Source organism: Mizuhopecten yessoensis, unplaced genomic scaffold (genome assembly GCF_002113885.1).
Source record: "Mizuhopecten yessoensis strain PY_sf001 unplaced genomic scaffold, ASM211388v2 scaffold1673, whole genome shotgun sequence".
Lineage (NCBI taxonomy): Eukaryota > Metazoa > Mollusca > Bivalvia > Pectinida > Pectinidae > Mizuhopecten > Mizuhopecten yessoensis.
Window position 1 is genome coordinate 189,666 of NW_018404164.1, and position 17,631 is coordinate 207,296.

The 17,631-nt window shown below is 37.3% G+C and overlaps 3 protein-coding genes across 12 annotated transcripts in view; 1 reads left to right on the forward strand and 2 right to left on the reverse strand.

The window, feature by feature from the left end:
- LOC110466438 (protein vav-like) overlaps window positions 1-373 on the reverse strand; it is a 62,993-nt gene extending 62,620 nt beyond the window's left edge. For all 9 annotated transcript variants that reach the window (XM_021522953.1, XM_021522961.1, XM_021522986.1 and 6 more), the window contains exon 1: window positions 75-373. In XM_021522953.1, the coding sequence (XP_021378628.1) occupies window positions 75-284 (210 nt within the window). In that variant the 5' untranslated portion in view covers window positions 285-373. The remainder of the gene's footprint in view (window positions 1-74) is intronic.
- Window positions 60-9,821, forward strand: LOC110466483 (rab9 effector protein with kelch motifs-like). 2 transcript variants are annotated; one of them, XM_021523019.1, is made up of 4 exons: window positions 60-139; window positions 3,101-4,525; window positions 4,880-5,179; window positions 5,527-9,821. In XM_021523019.1, the coding sequence occupies exons 2-4, from the start codon at window positions 3,703-3,705 to the stop codon at window positions 5,790-5,792; spliced, it is 1,389 nt and encodes a 462-aa protein (XP_021378694.1). In that variant the 5' UTR covers window positions 60-139; window positions 3,101-3,702; the 3' UTR covers window positions 5,793-9,821. The 2 variants fall into 2 exon arrangements, with proteins under 2 accessions (XP_021378694.1, XP_021378684.1); XM_021523009.1 differs by lacking the exon at window positions 60-139 and adding an exon at window positions 513-645.
- Window positions 9,822-14,539: 4,718 nt separating this feature from the next.
- On the reverse strand, window positions 14,540-17,609 carry LOC110466391 (DNA repair protein XRCC2-like). The gene is made up of 2 exons (XM_021522845.1): window positions 17,534-17,609; window positions 14,540-15,413 (listed from the first exon to the last, which is right to left on the reverse strand). The coding sequence occupies exons 1-2, from the start codon at window positions 17,573-17,575 to the stop codon at window positions 14,562-14,564; spliced, it is 894 nt and encodes a 297-aa protein (XP_021378520.1). The 5' UTR covers window positions 17,576-17,609; the 3' UTR covers window positions 14,540-14,561.
- Between the last annotated feature and the right edge of the window lie 22 nt (window positions 17,610-17,631).

Here is a 17,631-nt window from a genome sequence, read left to right on the forward strand (position 1 = left end):
ATTTAAATCGACCAATTACACGACTGAGGTTTCCGCTCTGTCTTTGCGTTTTCGCCAATGAATGAAACACTGACCTGAGAAAGTTGCGGACGAGGACTAAAATCCTTGACGTCCACAGATGCAGGTGATAAGTTGTTAAGTAAGTGACATATTAAAACACCGTCTCTCAAAGCTTGTGCTAAGTCAAAAATCTCGGCGTCTGGAAGTGTTGCTCGATGATCCTCTGGCAAAATTTTGCAACGAATTAGCCAGTTCGCACACTGCTGCCATTCCTCCGACGCCATTTTGAAGACCTACCACTTGCAGTCCCGCATCGTGATGATCAACAACAATGCTTCATTTCAAAATATTGCAATTATTAAACTGCTCCTTGCTACTATTACCATATTACAGTAAAATGTGGACACACGTTATCTTGGGGTGAAATTTCAGCATGAAAAGTTACCCAAAAAGGATGTAAATTATATACGAAAATAGATTCGATAAACGATAAAGTTAGCTTTACTTGTCGTCTGTACACAGCAGCGCCGTACATAAGCACGCATGTGTTTCTAGGGTCGGGAAGACTTCCTTCTTGGATTCTTGGATGCACTCTACATATTCGTGTGTCACACACTTGATCATTGCTCAACTGCGATTTGTTTAGTACGTATGTCAGCTATATCACATCATGAAATATCTTTGACCTTTTGTAAAACGTTGCGACTGTTGCCTAACATAACTGGGTTCAAATATTTTCTTGGTCACCTGTCAAAATCTAATTTTGATTTATGTCAACTCTCAGCACATGTCTATGCGCTGTTGTTGTGAGTGTGTTTCAAGTAATATGTGTTGCATAGACAAATTGTATCTTCCGACAATTTATTTTCCTGGTAGGTTGAAATTATGGTTTGGTTTTAGCAGACATTGCAAGTTAGGCCCCAACCAACAGGAAATTTATACTTCAATGTTCTTGCTCAGAATTAAGCTTGAATTTAAGATAAATTTTATTTAGAGTCGGTGGTTATATACATAAGCTCTGAAGAGCTTTTGACCGACATACATATATACACATACAGGTACATGGTACATAAAATGCAATACATTAAGACATCAATTACTAATATCACACCCATATTGTTCATATATATTACTTTGATAATATATATAGTGTTTCACAACACTCAAAAGTCCATATATCAATGAATTGAATTAAATTAATAATGATATATATTCAGGTAAAATAGGATGTTATTACAAGATATCACAATTTAGAATAAAACATATAATAAAGATCAAAATGCAGCTTTTGTATTTAAAAAAGAATATTTTGTTTTAAGACTGAGAATAATAAAAGGTTTCTTAATTCAATCCTTGACATATATCGCGGAGTATAAAAAAAATACACTGCAAAAAAAGGCAGATATTACTATAAAATGAGACCACCTATTTTTAGTATATGAAGGTAGATATAAATATGTTGCATAATAGGAGTGGTGAGTGCCGTTTACCTATGATTACCCATAAAAGCCACAAGTGACTTATTTATAATAATAATAATAGTATCTTTATTTAATGAGGGTTACATATTTAGTACAAGACTAATTTTCCATATGGCCCTCTCAAACATCATCATACAAACATGGAAACTGACATTAAAACAGATTATTATGCTAACTACAAAATCATGGACAACAAATAAACATGTAAGATTACTGAAAGCTACTATTGTTTATGAATAGTTGGTAATCAGACTAAGCTGCTGACTAGATAAACGATACATGCACTATTGTCTATATCTAAACAAACGTATCGTGAATAATATCAAATTATTATACAGATAAAAACAGTAAACAAACTATTTGACACATAAACTCGTACACACAGCATTCTTTCCCTGAGGAATACAGTTTTAATATAATTGAGCATATGTATATGTACAAAAATTTACATCAAAGTACAAGGTAACAATACGTTCACAGAAACTTTGTAAATTTTGACAGTTACCTGTGTGAAAAACATTACTCATTTAAATATAGAGATAGCAGATGCTGCCTAAGGTGTTTCTTGAAAGAACAAACTGTGGTCGCATTTTTAATATTGACCGGTAAATTATTCCACAACATTGCTCCAGTGTAAGTAAATGACTTTTTGAATAATTCAGAATTTGGTCTTGGCAATATTAGATTTTGTTGAGATGTAGATGTTAATCCATATCTATACGTGTCAGTACACATATTTAGACCAGCTTTAATGTAGTAAGTGTTGGATATTCCAATTTCCAATATGTAAACCCTTTATGGGAACGCCAAAATCTTATGGAGTATTTTGGGCCATTGAGAAATTCTGTTGTTTTTTAGCATTTATATCACACAGAATTTCTTTTGATTTTGTAATGTCTTCTTTAATACATATATGTTTATATTTAGTTACATCTGTCTTGGTTTGCACCGAGTCTGATGTATTTTTATTTACTTCTGCTCGATTTCTTGGCCGTTTGTTACTATAAAAAGGACTTTTACAATTTGTACGATTTCTTTCAGTGGTATAATCACAGATAGTGTCATTTAAATTAATATGTGGAGGATTTGTCTTATCATTGTTTTTTTTTGTTGCAATGGGGTCCTTTAAAGAAAAGTTTTGTTATTTAATTTATAACGACAATTTAGTGGGGTTTTTTTTTTACAATATTATCACTAAATTATTCATGATGGTATAGTTTGATTATGTTGGGCATGTCGCTGGAATTAATTAACACACTCCACACAGAGTCAATTCCTGTCCAGGAAGATGACGATGATTGATGATACTCCTTACAATATTTCTTGTCTTGGAATAGAACCTGACCAGAAAATAGCAGATGGTACATATAAAGAATAAAGTGCTATTTATAGTCCTGATCAAAACTCCTTTTAATTACAAACAAAAGCACATCTTTAGAGATTTTTGTAAGTGAATTGCATAGCAGTCGGATAGTGACCACCATCTGACTGCTATATATAATTAAGTGCCTTGATAATATCTTAGGCATACTGGGCAATTCAGTGCACCACATTTATATATACAGGTACAAATGACAGTCAGTAGTTAGTTTTCACTTGGTTTTTATTTCTTTTTTCAGATGATGGAGTGAAGACCAGAAGCCTCGATGAATAAAACACCCAACTACTTTGATTCGTCCTACTTCATCCACCAGCGGTATGAGGACACATCGCTAATGATATTTCAGCAGCAGCAACGTAAGAAAAAAGATCTCAGCTTTGCTACCAGCACAAAACGCCCACTGTCAGTGGAGGTGGACTCTAGTAACCATGTGGAGTTTGGTAACTATGGAAACAGAGGAGTGGTGGCTCGACAAGAAGGCATCAACCACATGAAAATGGATTCCAGTCGTGTTCAGTCAAGTGTTTGTAGCATAGTATAGCCACATCCATTACCTGCTTTCATTGGACCTTCTGTTACATTCCTGTAATATCCATAATATTCGCCATTTTGTTAACATTTGTAACCTATAAGGTTTATGTCATCACCCTTGCTTATTTGCCTGGCTTATGTTATATCCCTGCAATATATTTATATAGAAATTTTAACCAAGCTAAATTCATTTCAATTTATTGCGATTGTGTTGATCTGAAGTCCATAACCAAATCAGGAACATTAGATATTTCATACCAAGCTAATTTACTTATACTATAGTACTACTACTAATTATAATAATTTGCCATGGAGCTGCACCCGATGCTTGATTCTGACACCATGCCCAATACAGGGCTATGGTATGTATTATCTACCTTTGGAGACAGCCCCTCAATCCGTGTTGGCCATACCTGTTCCTTTGTGAAAGGGTCAAAGCCTGGTGACAATGGCAGGTTGTATGTCATTGGTGGGGCCAACCCCAGTGGTGCTTTTTGTGATACCTTTTACATGGACCTTAACACCATGCAGTGGGACATTGTTGACTTCCCAGGATTCCGAGCCAGATACGAACATGCTGCCTTTGTACCCACAAGCTCCTCAGATAAAATATATGTGTTTGGCGGAGCAGATCCCACTGGAAACATGAATGACATCCAGGTGTTGGACACCTCCTCAAACTCCTGGTCCACTCCTGCCGTCCTTGGCAAGCCACCCTCGCCTCGGACATTCCACACAACAGCAGTTGTAGGGGACCGGTTCATTGTGTATAGTGGGGGCCACAGTGGCCCTGACCCAGTGAGTGACCGCCAAGTCCACTGTTTCGATTCAAAATCTGGCTCTTGGTCAATTCTTCATGTACAAGGAGATTCACCTAAACCCCGTCATGGTCATGTAATGGTAGGCATTGGAAACCGTTTATTTATTCATGGAGGTATGGCTGGGGCTTCTTTTTACGATGATCTTCATATACTAGACCTTAACAAGAGGTGCTGGTCCAATGCTAGAAAGAAGAAAGTGTTTCCCTCTGCTAGAGCAGCCCATTCTGGAATGGCCTATGAAACTGACCTGTATATATTTGGTGGAATGAACAGAGAAGGAGCTCTTGATGACCTACACAAACTAGACACAGGTAATATTGTATCAATTGTCTTTCCTTCTTAAGCTATGTTTTTTTAAATATGGAGAGTTAAGGAGGCATAATTGTTCTCCTTGCTGGTGCCAACTATACAAACATGAACAGGTACATGTGACCCTATCACCCACGTTAACCATAAAACTACTTGATCATGACTCTCTTCCTCTTCTTCCCCCATATTCACATCTAAAATAGCCCTAATACGGGTATGAATAAATACAATTGCCTATTGTTCAATCCTTTTGATGTTATATTATCAGTATTAAAAATTGAAAATGAAATGACTGCTCAAGCATCTCAACAATTGTTCACTTGTGAGTTTATCCTTGTTATTTTTATTCTCCACAGTATCTATGGTGTGGACTAAGATTGAGCTCCAGGGCCCCCCTCCTGCCTGTAGACTAGACTTTGGCATGTGTTACCTGGAACTGGAGCGTGCTTTTCCTGATACAACAGAAGATGATGACATCATTGGAGCCACACTGAATGCCCAAGAGGTTTTGGATCGTGAGCTCAAGCCCGGCAGTGCAAGTTCCCGGGGAAGTAGTGCCAAACCAGGCAGTGCCAGTTCTCGTGATAGCTTCTCTCTACGAGATCTGAAACCAGGCAGTGCCAGTTCTAGAGATAGCAGACATGACACTAGCTCTGGTAAATTCATATTTCAGTGTTTAGTGTTCAATTAGAAATATTGAAAGTGTATTGTGTTATAGCTTATCGACAATTAACAAGTTTGTATTTAATGCCAAATGAGCTTGCAAAATAAAATATTGTTCAGTAATGAGAGATTTGTGAAGTCAAACAATGTTAAAGCTGTTCTTTACATTTAATAAAATAGTTTTATTCCTAATATCAAGTATATTCTCTTTGTAATGTTCTTTACAGGTAATTTAAACTCTTAGAAAAAGGATTTAAAAGAATATAAGCTTGAAAAGGAACATACTTTAAATTATAATTTTCTTTTCCATCTAAGCATATTTTGATGTTTATTTTAACAGAGAGTTCCAGCCAGGGTACAGAGGGACCCCAGAGTCTCCATGACCCGCTGCCTGACCTCCAAGGTGCAGAGGGACTAGTCAACCCCCAGGATCAGTTGTCTGACGAAGAGGAGGAGGAAGAGACACCGAGGCCAGAAGGGGCTACTGGTACCCCTAACATCAACCAACCCCCTAACACCATGACAATGAAGTTCTGTCTCATCCATGGAGGCATGGACACTGAGGGAGAGATATTTGACGACGCCCTTCTCTATGTTATACCTTAGTTTGAACAGTAGTTTTTTCCTATGCGTCGTAAGGTTGCTTTCTGTTTTAAGAAGTAAAATAGAAGTGTTGTATGAACTTGTGTCTTAACCCTTTTACCCCAATGTAACTTGAGTAGACTCTACCATGTATTGATATAGAGAAGTCAGTTATGGTGTAGTGGTGAAAGGGATAAAGTGCAAGAGTTTTAAGAACAGCTTTTTGTGAAGCTTAACCATGTGATATATAGTTATGTGTAATGGTTTCTGTAACCAAATGAGAAACAAACATGACAGTTATTACTTTTTTTGTGGTCAAGATAATTGTGTTCATGTCATTTACATATGGAGACATAATACTCGAAGGATTCATCTTTTTTGTAAAGATTTCATAAATAATAAGATCGGCTATAATTTGATATAAATTTATATACTTTCTAACTTTTGATATTGTACTCCAAATGATTTTCTTCAGGTCAATTCTTAAATTTTGATTGACCATAATTGATATGCAGTTCTGAAATATTTATGCAGCAAGTATATGTAATCAAAGCCTGATACAACTGATCCAGATTATGAACATATCATCTGATGATACCTTGACATTAGAAATAACACACTTGTGATAAGAATGTCTGACAACAGAGCATTGTGAATGTAAATCAGTGGCTATATTGTCAGTGATAGGATATTAATTAAATATGAACATGTTTGTTTCCTGAAGCTGCCAAATGTTTTATTAAATTGAATTGTTTCCAATGAAATTATTTAAATTTTGGTAGATTTGTATTATATACCAGGAGGTGGCTCGTTGCAGTGATTCCTAGGTGATAAAGAGGCAGTATATTGTTAGATCTGATAAGAAATATGTTATACCATATTTGGTGTAATTGGTTCCATATTTATATAGATGGGCTGTATTTCTTAATTTATACTTTATAGGACTTGTAAAAATGTGTAAAAAAAACTATTATACAGTCAAACAAAGCAGAAATGATTCATATACTAACTTAAAATAGAAATCAACAGCACACCGTCTAGTGTTCAGGAATACATATATTATCACACAAATAGGGATAGGTATGCAAAGGTAAATATACCCGGGACATTTGGATATTTGGAAAATTTCATCTTTTACACATTAATTATTCCTTTTGTGGCCGCCAAAGCAAAAATCTATTGCTTAGCGTTTTACAGACTTTTTTTTATAAAGATAAATATATGACGTAAATTGTAATTCTGTTATGACCATATGAGATCTGTTAATAGTTTCCGAGTTTATAGATACCTACCTTAATTTATATATCATTCCTACCTCCTTATGAGACTGAAGGTTAAGATGAGATCTGTTAATAGTTTATAGGTTTATAAATACCTTAATTTATATATCATTCCTACATCCTTATGAGACTGAAGGTTAAGATGACACAGTTTGTTATCTTATTATTTAATTTATTTATCAAAACCTGTTAAATACCAGTATGGGAAGATCTATGTTTGCCTTAATCTTTCTACAAAGTAAATCAAACATTTCAAAATATTTTCGTTTTGTATTTTTGTTCAATTTTCAAACCATTTCTTAGAATAAGTTATAAATAGGAAATGTGACATCACCTACCAATCTGTTGTGTTTTTCCCACACCATAACCACTATCGATATGTCATGTTTTATCTAAGAATCCTACGTGGTGAAGTTACTTTAACTGTCTCTCACAACAGTTTCTATAATTATTACACCAGTCGTTAATATCTTGTGTGTTGACTGTTTCCTGCCATATTTCTGACTTCTAATATAAATAGTCGGTGCTTTATCTGTCTCACACCTTATATTGTCTCTGTAATGAACTGACAACAAAATATATAATACTTTGTAAATGTACCTGTATCAAATCGAGAATACAATCCTGTTTTTGAACAATGATAGAGAGCAGAAACATCTTTAGTATATAAAAACACATTTAAGTCAAAAGGGATGTTATATCAAATGTGAAACAACAGAGGATGATTTTTAATATTTCGGAGATGCTCATTAAGTCAACACTATTAAATGTTACATGTAAATCAGCAGAGATTGTTTACGTATGTGATGGAGATGCTGTCAGTTAAAACTGATCCCAATAATATAGATCACTTTTCTTAATATTTTGTAGATGTGTATCAAAGTTTTACCTTTGTTTATTGATAAAATATCTTTTTAAGTAAACCATTTATTTATAGAATTTTCAAGTGTTTTCTAATTGTTTATTATTTACTTTTATGCACATAATCTCATAATATCAAATGCTTTAGTGACAAATAATCTATGAGGAAGTGCCAAGTATTGAGTTATGGAAGTTCATGCTTATGTTGATTATGGACATGCTATTTGTTTGTGCAGTGTACTTGTTATGAATATATATCATGTAAAGTTTAAGTGGAATTAGTTGTATATATAGTATAGACCAATGTAGAGCTGATCAGATGTGTACTGCTGTAAAGTTAGCCAGCTTGTTTATAGGATTGTTCGTGTTGTGAAGTTATCAGTGAGAGGAAGCATGTCAGAGTGCAAATGTGTTGTAATACCAAACCCTACTTGAAAGACAAATTTTGGATAATTTCCAAATGTATAGATAGTTGATCTTGTGTAAAAATCATGGCAATGTTGCCACTCCACAGTACTAGATTTTCACTTCCATGTAATTATCTTTTTGTTTTGTCCACTGAAACTCAGTAGATTTCTTCTGCATTATCTGTAGAACTAGAATTAACAAGAGAAGCAGTGAACATGTGTAAACAGCAAATGTATCAAGTATAAAAAGTTCCATTGAAAGTTTTTACCAATGAGCAAGTAGTTTTAACCTTAAATCCCCCTTTAGTAAATATATTGAAATATTGCTTGAATCTATGATTTCTTCTGTATTAAAGACAAAAAATGGCATACTCCCATTTTCAAAATGATCAAACAATGAGAAAATGCATGTAATCACTACATGTATGTGTGTGTGTGTGTGTGTGTCTGGAGGGATGGGTGGGAAAATAAATAAATAAAAATGAATGCTTCTAGTTTCTATCGGAGTATCCTGTTTAGTTGGAAAACCTTTTGTATGTTATGATTTGTAAACAAGAATTACCAATACTCTGAGGATGTGTGAGACACACTTAAAAAGAACAATTGGGTTTATGTATCTACTGGTATTTTAGCAGGGCTAACTATACATTTAATAGCATTTTTTGCTCTATTTGGAAAGCGCTAGGTTATGAAACAATGGAAATGCTCAATATAAACCGCTGTATTTATACATGTTATAAAGAGCTTTAAAAATGCTAAATCTGAATATGTGTAACTTGAATATCGTTGCCAGTGCATGCAAGTATCAGTATGGTTACTGTACACAGAAGCTTGGTTTTCATATCCCACATAATTTAACTCTAGCATCAGTGCTTTTAGGTGCGAGCCAAACGTATATAAACATACATGTTTGTGAAACCTCTCCTGGTAAGACATGTATTTGTAATAAATTATTTTTAGAAATTTCTTCAGGGTTTTTTTTGAGAGAAAAAATTGCATCTGATGGTTGAACTGTGATTTGATTTTTGGGGCTCCCAGAAAAATTGAGTAAATATCATTTATATACCAGCTTGAGGAGATAAATATGTTTAAATATAATAGTAATGATCTGCCTGTGTGCTGGAGTCTTATGCCTTTGCTTACATATGTAATGCTTGTGTACATGGAGCCTTGGTCCGTACTCCCAGATGTATTCCACAGAAAACAGATTAACACTTTACATATTATGTGGGCAGCAATAACTACATTGTTTGATGGGAAAATAACATACATAACAACCCTCCATACTCCGATTATTGAATTACTGGTCTGCAGTAAAAAAAAACAATTGCTTGGTTTCACTGGCAATCTGGTCAATTTTTTGTTCTAAGAACTTTTTCATAAAATTGAATAGGTCAGTTGTTGACCAACTTTTATACTGACCTCATCAAACCTGTTAACATTAACTATCGTTACACCTACACCAATGAGTATGTCCAGTAAAATAAAGTGTTTGTAAAACATCATCTGAGAGTTTTTTGTCAATCATTGTGTGAACATCTTCTAGTTTCAATGCTTTCTCTATTAACTAGAGTTTTTGTGGAATGAAAGTATGCTTAATATGTGTACCGTCCAGCTAGCTCAGGAAGTGACTGCTGTATCGCCATCTTGTTGGGGGTTTACGTATCGTGAACTTGAGACCGAACAAAATGTTATTGATACCACCTAGTGCATAAAAAATAGATATTTCGATCCATGTGCGACATATGTGTGAAAGTGACAATTTGTTTCTAAAATATCAGTTTAAAGTGCGCACCGGGCGCGGGTCGCATATTTCCCGCATATTATAGAGGGCCGGAGTTCTGACGTTAATCTACGACAGACCGGTATGAAAAAAGTTGATAAAACGTCAGAATAATTCGGACTACCCCCCATGGAAGCCGAAAACGAGTTACATCGAGTCGTTATGCTGCTGTGGGCGAGACTCTGATGCGAGGTGCGTATTGTGCCTCCTCAGAGGCTAAACCCAAGGTGGCTGAGCGACTATCTCGAGAGGGGCATCCCGAGGGTCCGAGGAGGAGTCCAAGGAAGCATTACAGCTCTCTCTGTCATAGTCCCCGTAGGGCCCTTAGTGGGAATCTGCGGGCCGACCCGAGCGCCACCAGGAAGCGTCCAATCAGTCAGCCGGCGGGTCCTTAATCAAAGAGGATAGCCATCGGAGGAGGTAGAACGTTCACCCGGACGGTCTCCTCCACTGAGGCGGCTCCTGGAGGTTTGGTGGTGGAGTGCTCGGGTGGTTCCTCGCCTGGTGGGGCTTTGTCGGTGAAGAGGAAATGCCTTGTTCCTGATTGTCACGGAGATTTTAGCTATGTTCGCCTCCATGCATTCCAGGAGCATATACCTGGAATCTTCAGCAAACATGTGGACCCTGACAATCAGGAAGTGTTGCGAGGCAAAGAGGCTGCCCTTGTGCAGGCTGCTGTTTGGCTCCTCCAGAGGCCTGTGGGACATCTTGGGGACCTTTGGGAATTCGTGGAGATGCAGCATTTGTTGACAACCATCTCTTCCAGCCAGAGGTAGAATTCCTGGGCCGCATTGTAAGTAAAAACCAGATAGCCATGTCAGAACGTGACACCGGAACAGTAGCTAACTGGCCAGTTCCTAAAAATATGAAGGATGTAGAGAGGTTTCTCGGCTTAGTGAATTATCACCAGACTTTTGTAAAAAGTTTTGCCGAGTTAGCTCAACCCTTGTATAGTCTCACTGGAAAAAACAACTTCCACTGGGGAGATGTGCAGCAGGATGCCTTTGAATCCTTACGCAAGGTGTTGACTGAACCACCTCTATTGGCGCTACCTAACGCGGTCGACCCATTCATATTGGACACGAACGCGTCAGATACCGCCATTGGGGCAGTTCTAAGTCAAGTTCAAGACGGGGCGGAGAAGGTTATTGCTTATAGTAGTTTCTCTCTAACCCTGGAGCAGAGGAGGTATTGCACTACCCGGAAGGAGCTTCTCAGTATTGTGAGATTTACAAGACAGTTCAAATTCTACCCACTAGGTAGACAGTTTACCGTCAGGACAAACCACTCTAGTTTAACTTGGTTGCTACGGTTCAAGGATCCACAGGGACAGTTGGCACGGTGGATGGAAGAACTTTCACAATATCATATGATTGTGACTCACAGGGCCTGGGCCAAACATGGCTGACGCGCATTTGCGACTTCCTGATGAGTTTACCCCATGCCTATCCTATGGTGCCGGGATCAGACCTGAAAGTTTACCCTGTGGAGGCTGTAGTTATTGTCAGCGAACAGAGAAACAATGGGGCAAGTTTGTTTTGGAAGTGGATGACATTAGAAACCTGACGGACAGTTCTCCTAACGGGGACCAGAGTTTCCAGTCCATTGGGACTGATGTGGCCACAGTGAAACATAAACTGCAAGGCCAGGCAGAGGGAGTAACTCCTAGGGAGTGACCTGAGCTTATTGAATGACATTGACCCATTTTCAAGGTCATATTTGGTCAAATATGTATTAACCTTTGAATAATCTAATCACAATAAACAAAAGGTCTAGGGTGGTGATTTTTGACAAGTTGCATGCTGAGATGAAGGGATATAAAGTTTGTTCAACGTAATGACCTTGTTGGACTTTCAAGGTCACAGGGTTCAAATGTTTCAAATGTTTTAAATCTTTAAACTTGTTCTTTGGAATGACGTATAGTCATAAATACTGATTTTTTGCCTGTAGCTTTATTTTAGATAACTTTTATGGTTTTGAGTGTGAGATTAATACCAGGTGAGCGATGTAGGCCCATTGGGCCTCTTGTTGATTTTGAGTTTGAATTATGGTTTCCTTTTCACTTTGGTATTATATAATATACATATATCCTAAAGTAATAATTTTCATATTAGACAGGTAATGCATTTCCAACTCTGGAATCTCTACTGACATATATAGGAAAGACCTGAAGAATGTGTCACTTTTTGACAAAGAGAATGACTACTTGTCTTATTGCCATAGAGAATATATTACTTGTCAAAAACAAAAAGAAATGCATTACCTGTCTTAGTGATTAAGTTAATGCAATACTTGTCTTATTGAAACCCTCCCAAAGCACCGGTTTCCATAGGTCACAGTACGAGATATTGGGACACACAACAATGATTCTGACTCCGACCGCAGTGATCGTGACGACTGATACAGGGAAACAAGCTCCTGCAGGTACTGGGGAGCTGTTCCATTCAGAGCCTTGTATGTGTACACCAAAATATTGTCCTGCAACCTGTATCGTACAGGTAACCAGTGCAATGAATAGCACAGGTGTGATGTGCTCTCTCTTTCGAGTAACTAGCCGTGCTGCAGTGTTCTGGTCCCTCTGCAGACGACCAGTTAGTTTGTCAGATATACTACAGAGCAGGGCGATACCATAATCCAACCGAGAGGTAACAAGTGAATGTACCAAAATCTTGCATGCATCTGCAGTTATAAGTGTCCTGTGGTTTGATGACCATGTAAATTTGTGTGTCATCAGCATAGCAATGAAAGTAAAGGATATGGCGATGACAAATCTCTCCGATCAGTTTGGAGTACAGGCTATATTTTTCGTGGTCCTAACACTGACCCTTGAGGAACCCCTAAATCTAGTACTTTGTCATGTGAGGTTTTAGATCCGATGGCAACACACTGTCGTAGTTCACTCAGATAAGACTGTATCCAGCATAGTGCGGTATCAGTCACTCCATAAGAGTACTCCAGACGTTTATAAAGTTTGCCATGGTCGTTGACGTCAAATGCAGCTGACAAGTCCAGCACTTGTTTGGTTGTCATGAAGACAGTTTACTCAGTCCAGTTTTGCTACACAAGTTTTACAGTACCAACATTATCAAAAATATCACTGCATCAGAAGGATAACCTTTGGTGCCATATTCTAATATTGTCACACTTGGCAACAAGCACTACTGCACTCCAAAACAAGAGGCCTAGAGGGCCTGAATCGCTCACCTGGATATCCAAGCAATCATGGCAAAATATTCTCCAAATGAGATCCAAGGGAATATGCCAGACCCTAATGCCAATTCTTGTAGTATGTCTGTATTAGATTTTTCATGCCCAGCAATTTAATGTATGGTTATGGGGTGGGGATCTCAACTGTTTCCAAGTTGTGACACAGAAACTAGATCCCTAGGGTTGTGGCCAGACCCCAGGATCAATTCTAATATATATCATGACTGCATTCGTCTCTTTTTGGCAACCATTTAAATTTATAGTCTTGGGGTGGGGATCTCAACCGTTTCAAAGTTATGACCCAGGGACTATGTCTCAAAGGGTTGTGCATGCTTCTCTTTATTGCAATTGTATATATGGTTGTACCGTGGGGATCTCGACCATTTCCAAATAACAAACTTAGCTCAAGAGAAGAAGTCGCTTGAATCAATATAGCCCAATTGCCCCTTTTTGACCCCGCCCTTCAAGCCCCTATAGGGCCATCCCACAGTTTATACAAAATTGGTTCCCATTTACCCAAGGATGCTTCAGATCAAATATGGAACAAATCCTTTCATTCCTGCAGAAGAAGAAGGATTTTACAGAATTTGCTATATTTCCCCTATTGGGCTCCACCCCTGAGGCCCCACAGGGGCCAGACCCCCGGTTTATACAAAATTTGTTCCCATTTACCCAGGGATGCTTCAGACTAAATACGGACAAGTCCTTTCATTCTTACAGAAGAAGAAGGATTTTAAAGAATTTACTATGTGTTCCCTATTGGACCCCGCCTCTCAGGCCCCTTGGGGGCCAGACCCACAGTTTTAATATACAAAATTGGATCCCCTTCTCCCAAGGATGCTTCAGACCAAATATGGAACAAATCTTTTCATTCCTACAGAAGAGGATTTTAAAGAATTTGCTATTTTTCCCCTATTGGGCTCAGCCCCAAGGGGGGCCAGACCCACCATTTATACAAAATTTGTTCCCCTTCCCCTAAGGATACTTCTAACCAAATTTGGTCAAAATCTGCTCAGTCGTTTATGAATAGTAGCGATTTTTAGGAAAAGTTGACGGATGACGGAAGCCAGACGCATGTGCCATGGCATAAGCTCACTTGCCCTTCGGATGGGTGAGCGAAAAAAGAAAAGTTAACTTCTCCACATTATTGACAACACTAAAAGAAACATAAGTATTATTCAACAAATGGTTTCCATCTGAAATAACACACATAAACACATTGGATTTTGTCAAAATAGCATTTAATTTTCACTTATTAAACAATTGAAATTCCGTTTTCAGCAACAATAAACTTTTTCTGCCAAGATGACGAGTTCACACTAAACTGTACCGCGTTACTACTATTGACGTCTTTCTTCAGTATAAGTCTGTGTTTAACAAATCGAGACCAATTACGAGAAAGAAATTCTGAATGGTCCATGTCCAGAATACCAATGCAATCTCCCTTTTCTGATTCTTTCACTTTCCGTTTAAAATATGCAGATTTTGTAGCCAAAAGTACTAAGTTATAATCATTGACAAGGTGCGAGAGAATGTCAACAATCAGATTCATGACAGTCTCCTGAGCTGTCACACTTTCCCCTCCAGTACATCTGTCAAGCCAATAAAACGCAGAAATACTGTCAATCATAATCACACAGATATCAGGATTGGTACTAATTCTGGCTTCAAGACTATGCAAGGTAGCGAGAAGCTGTAAGCTGCTTTTACACTGAAGAACATTCAAACGTTCCAAAGACTCTTTTATAACAACTTCTATATCCCTTGAGGTTGGATTGAAGGTTGCTTCTGAATTTTCAGACAAAGTCACCTGTTGGTTGTGTTCTACAAAATGCGTTATTCTTTTTTCCAATAAAGTTACAAGACGTAGAATTGAAAACTTATAGTCTGTATCAATAAAAATTAAACTTGCTCCACATCCACCGAAGTTCCATCCTCTCCATGTTTTAGGAAGAATTAAGGAGCAGGCTATATGTAGAAGCATTTCTGTTTTGCCACAGCCTTCACTTCCATAAAGCTCCAACACGTCTTTTCCTTTAAGTCCCATAGGAAACAATATTGGCTCCACCTTTGAAATATCTGGTCGACTTCCAAGACGAGCTAGCAGCTGAAAAACAAAATTAGAAGACAATTACAAAGCTAAACCAACAGATTGAGGCACAGAGAATCAACTGGATGTTATATCACACATCTACTGTTTCATCTCTGAAGTTACGTTACACGACACCCAGAGGTAATGGCTCAGACTATCGGTATAGTATTTATACAGTATGTTTACTTCCATTAATAACTAATAGATATTCTGTTATATTCGTCCTCACTTTGCTGGTATGTGGCTAAAGCTAGGATGGCTACTAGATCACTAATGATTTTATACAGTATTGTCAGTCTGTGTTCTCAACATCTGTCTGTGGATGTGACCGTGTCAGGTCAAGGTCATCAGTTTGGTGACACTGGAATGTTTACATGCGACTCTTATAACATGCTGTTTTAGATTTTCTAGTTGGCCAATGTCTCTTTGTATTTAAGGGTCCTAAATACTCAAATATAGTGTCACCATAACATTAAAAAAAAAACCACAAGAGTGATGCAGAGAGTTTTCTTCAATGAAGTCAGATTTTCAATTTTCCACTTAGAAGTCCTAAAGAAAAGTTTGCTGTGTTTTCGATTTAATTGCTGTGTGATGTAAAATGTGTTTTTCATTACCCCACTTTGTGTTGCCTGATAGAGAAATCAAAATGAAATTTTGAGATTTTATAACACATGAACATTATAAATACATACTTGTTAATTGCCATCTTTCAGCTTTTTCATAAGAAATACACCATTCATAAGTCATAAGTGTCTAGATAATACTGTATTTGATAAAATAATATTTTAGTGTAAAATGCTATATGTATCTATTTTAAAGTCTTACACTACATGTATACTGGGAGCAGATATAGGTACATGGTATATTGGTAATATACTACTAGTATATGGCTACCTAAATTATATAAAATACATTGCAAACGTTTCTTCGGGGAATAGACGGGCATACATATAGATATAGCACACTACCGACATGTGACTGAAAACCCCAAAAGGGTGGACATACAAAAGTATTTCAATATCAGAGATATGTTCACTGGATAGCATTTATCAGGTTGTGCACACAGCACATATAGGTAATACTCCTGCATTTGGGGAACAGTTACCCATTTGAGTAACAATTTTATTACTGAAATGGGGAATAAAGTGAAATATATCACACAAAGTCCTTTCACACATCATAAATAAACAAGAGGCCCAATGGGCCTGAATCGCTCACACTTGTAATCTTAAAAGTGGACTAAAATACAGCTACAGGCAATATATCAGTATTTGATTCAAAAGAATCTATTAAAAGATGTAAGCATATGACATATGTGACCTTTAAAGTCGAAGAAGGGTCGTTGAACATACTTCATAGCCTTTCATCCCAGCATCTTAATGGCCAAATAGCATCACCCTAGGCTTCTTGGTTATCCAGAAGAAGTTGTTTAAAGGTTTTAAACATATTTGACCCATGTGACCTTGAAAATGTAGGAAGGTCATTCATTTGAACAAACTTGGTAGCCCTTCATCTCAGCATGTTACTGGCCAATATTCATCCCCCTAAGCCTCTTGGTTATTCAGAAGTTGTTTAAAGTTTTAAACATATTTGACCCGTGACCTTGAACATAAGTCAAGGTCATTCATTTGAACAAATTTGTTAGCCCTTCATTTCAGCATGTTACTGGCCAAATATCATCACCCTAGGCTTCTCGATTATTCAGAAGAAGTTGTTTACAGGTTTTAAAAAAAATCGACCTCTGTAATCTTGAATATAATTCAAGGTCATTTATTTGAACAAAGTTGGTAGCCCTTCATCCCAGCATGCTTTTGGCCAAATATCATCACCCTAGGCCATTTGGTTAATACTGAGAAGAAGTTGTTTAAAGTAAAAAGTTGACACCGGATGGACGACGGACGCCGCACCATGTCATAAGCTCATCTGACTTGGCCCTTCGTGCCAGGTGAGGTAAAAACCTCTCAGGTTTCTGCATACAGCAGGCAACAGCTGTAAAGAGGCTTCTGAGTCCAACATAACAGGGTATTCAAAATCAAGCAAAATGCCATAGAATTGACTCCTGGACAAGAAATCGTTTATAGCTAGCAAAATATATGTTTACAAAGAATGCGTCGTTTGTGACATAAAACACTAACCTGAGCCCCAGTTTCTGAACAGCTCATTTTCACTTTTTCCATTATGCGCCACTGATGCTATTGCAAATAATAACAAAGATTGGGAATTGATTTTATAA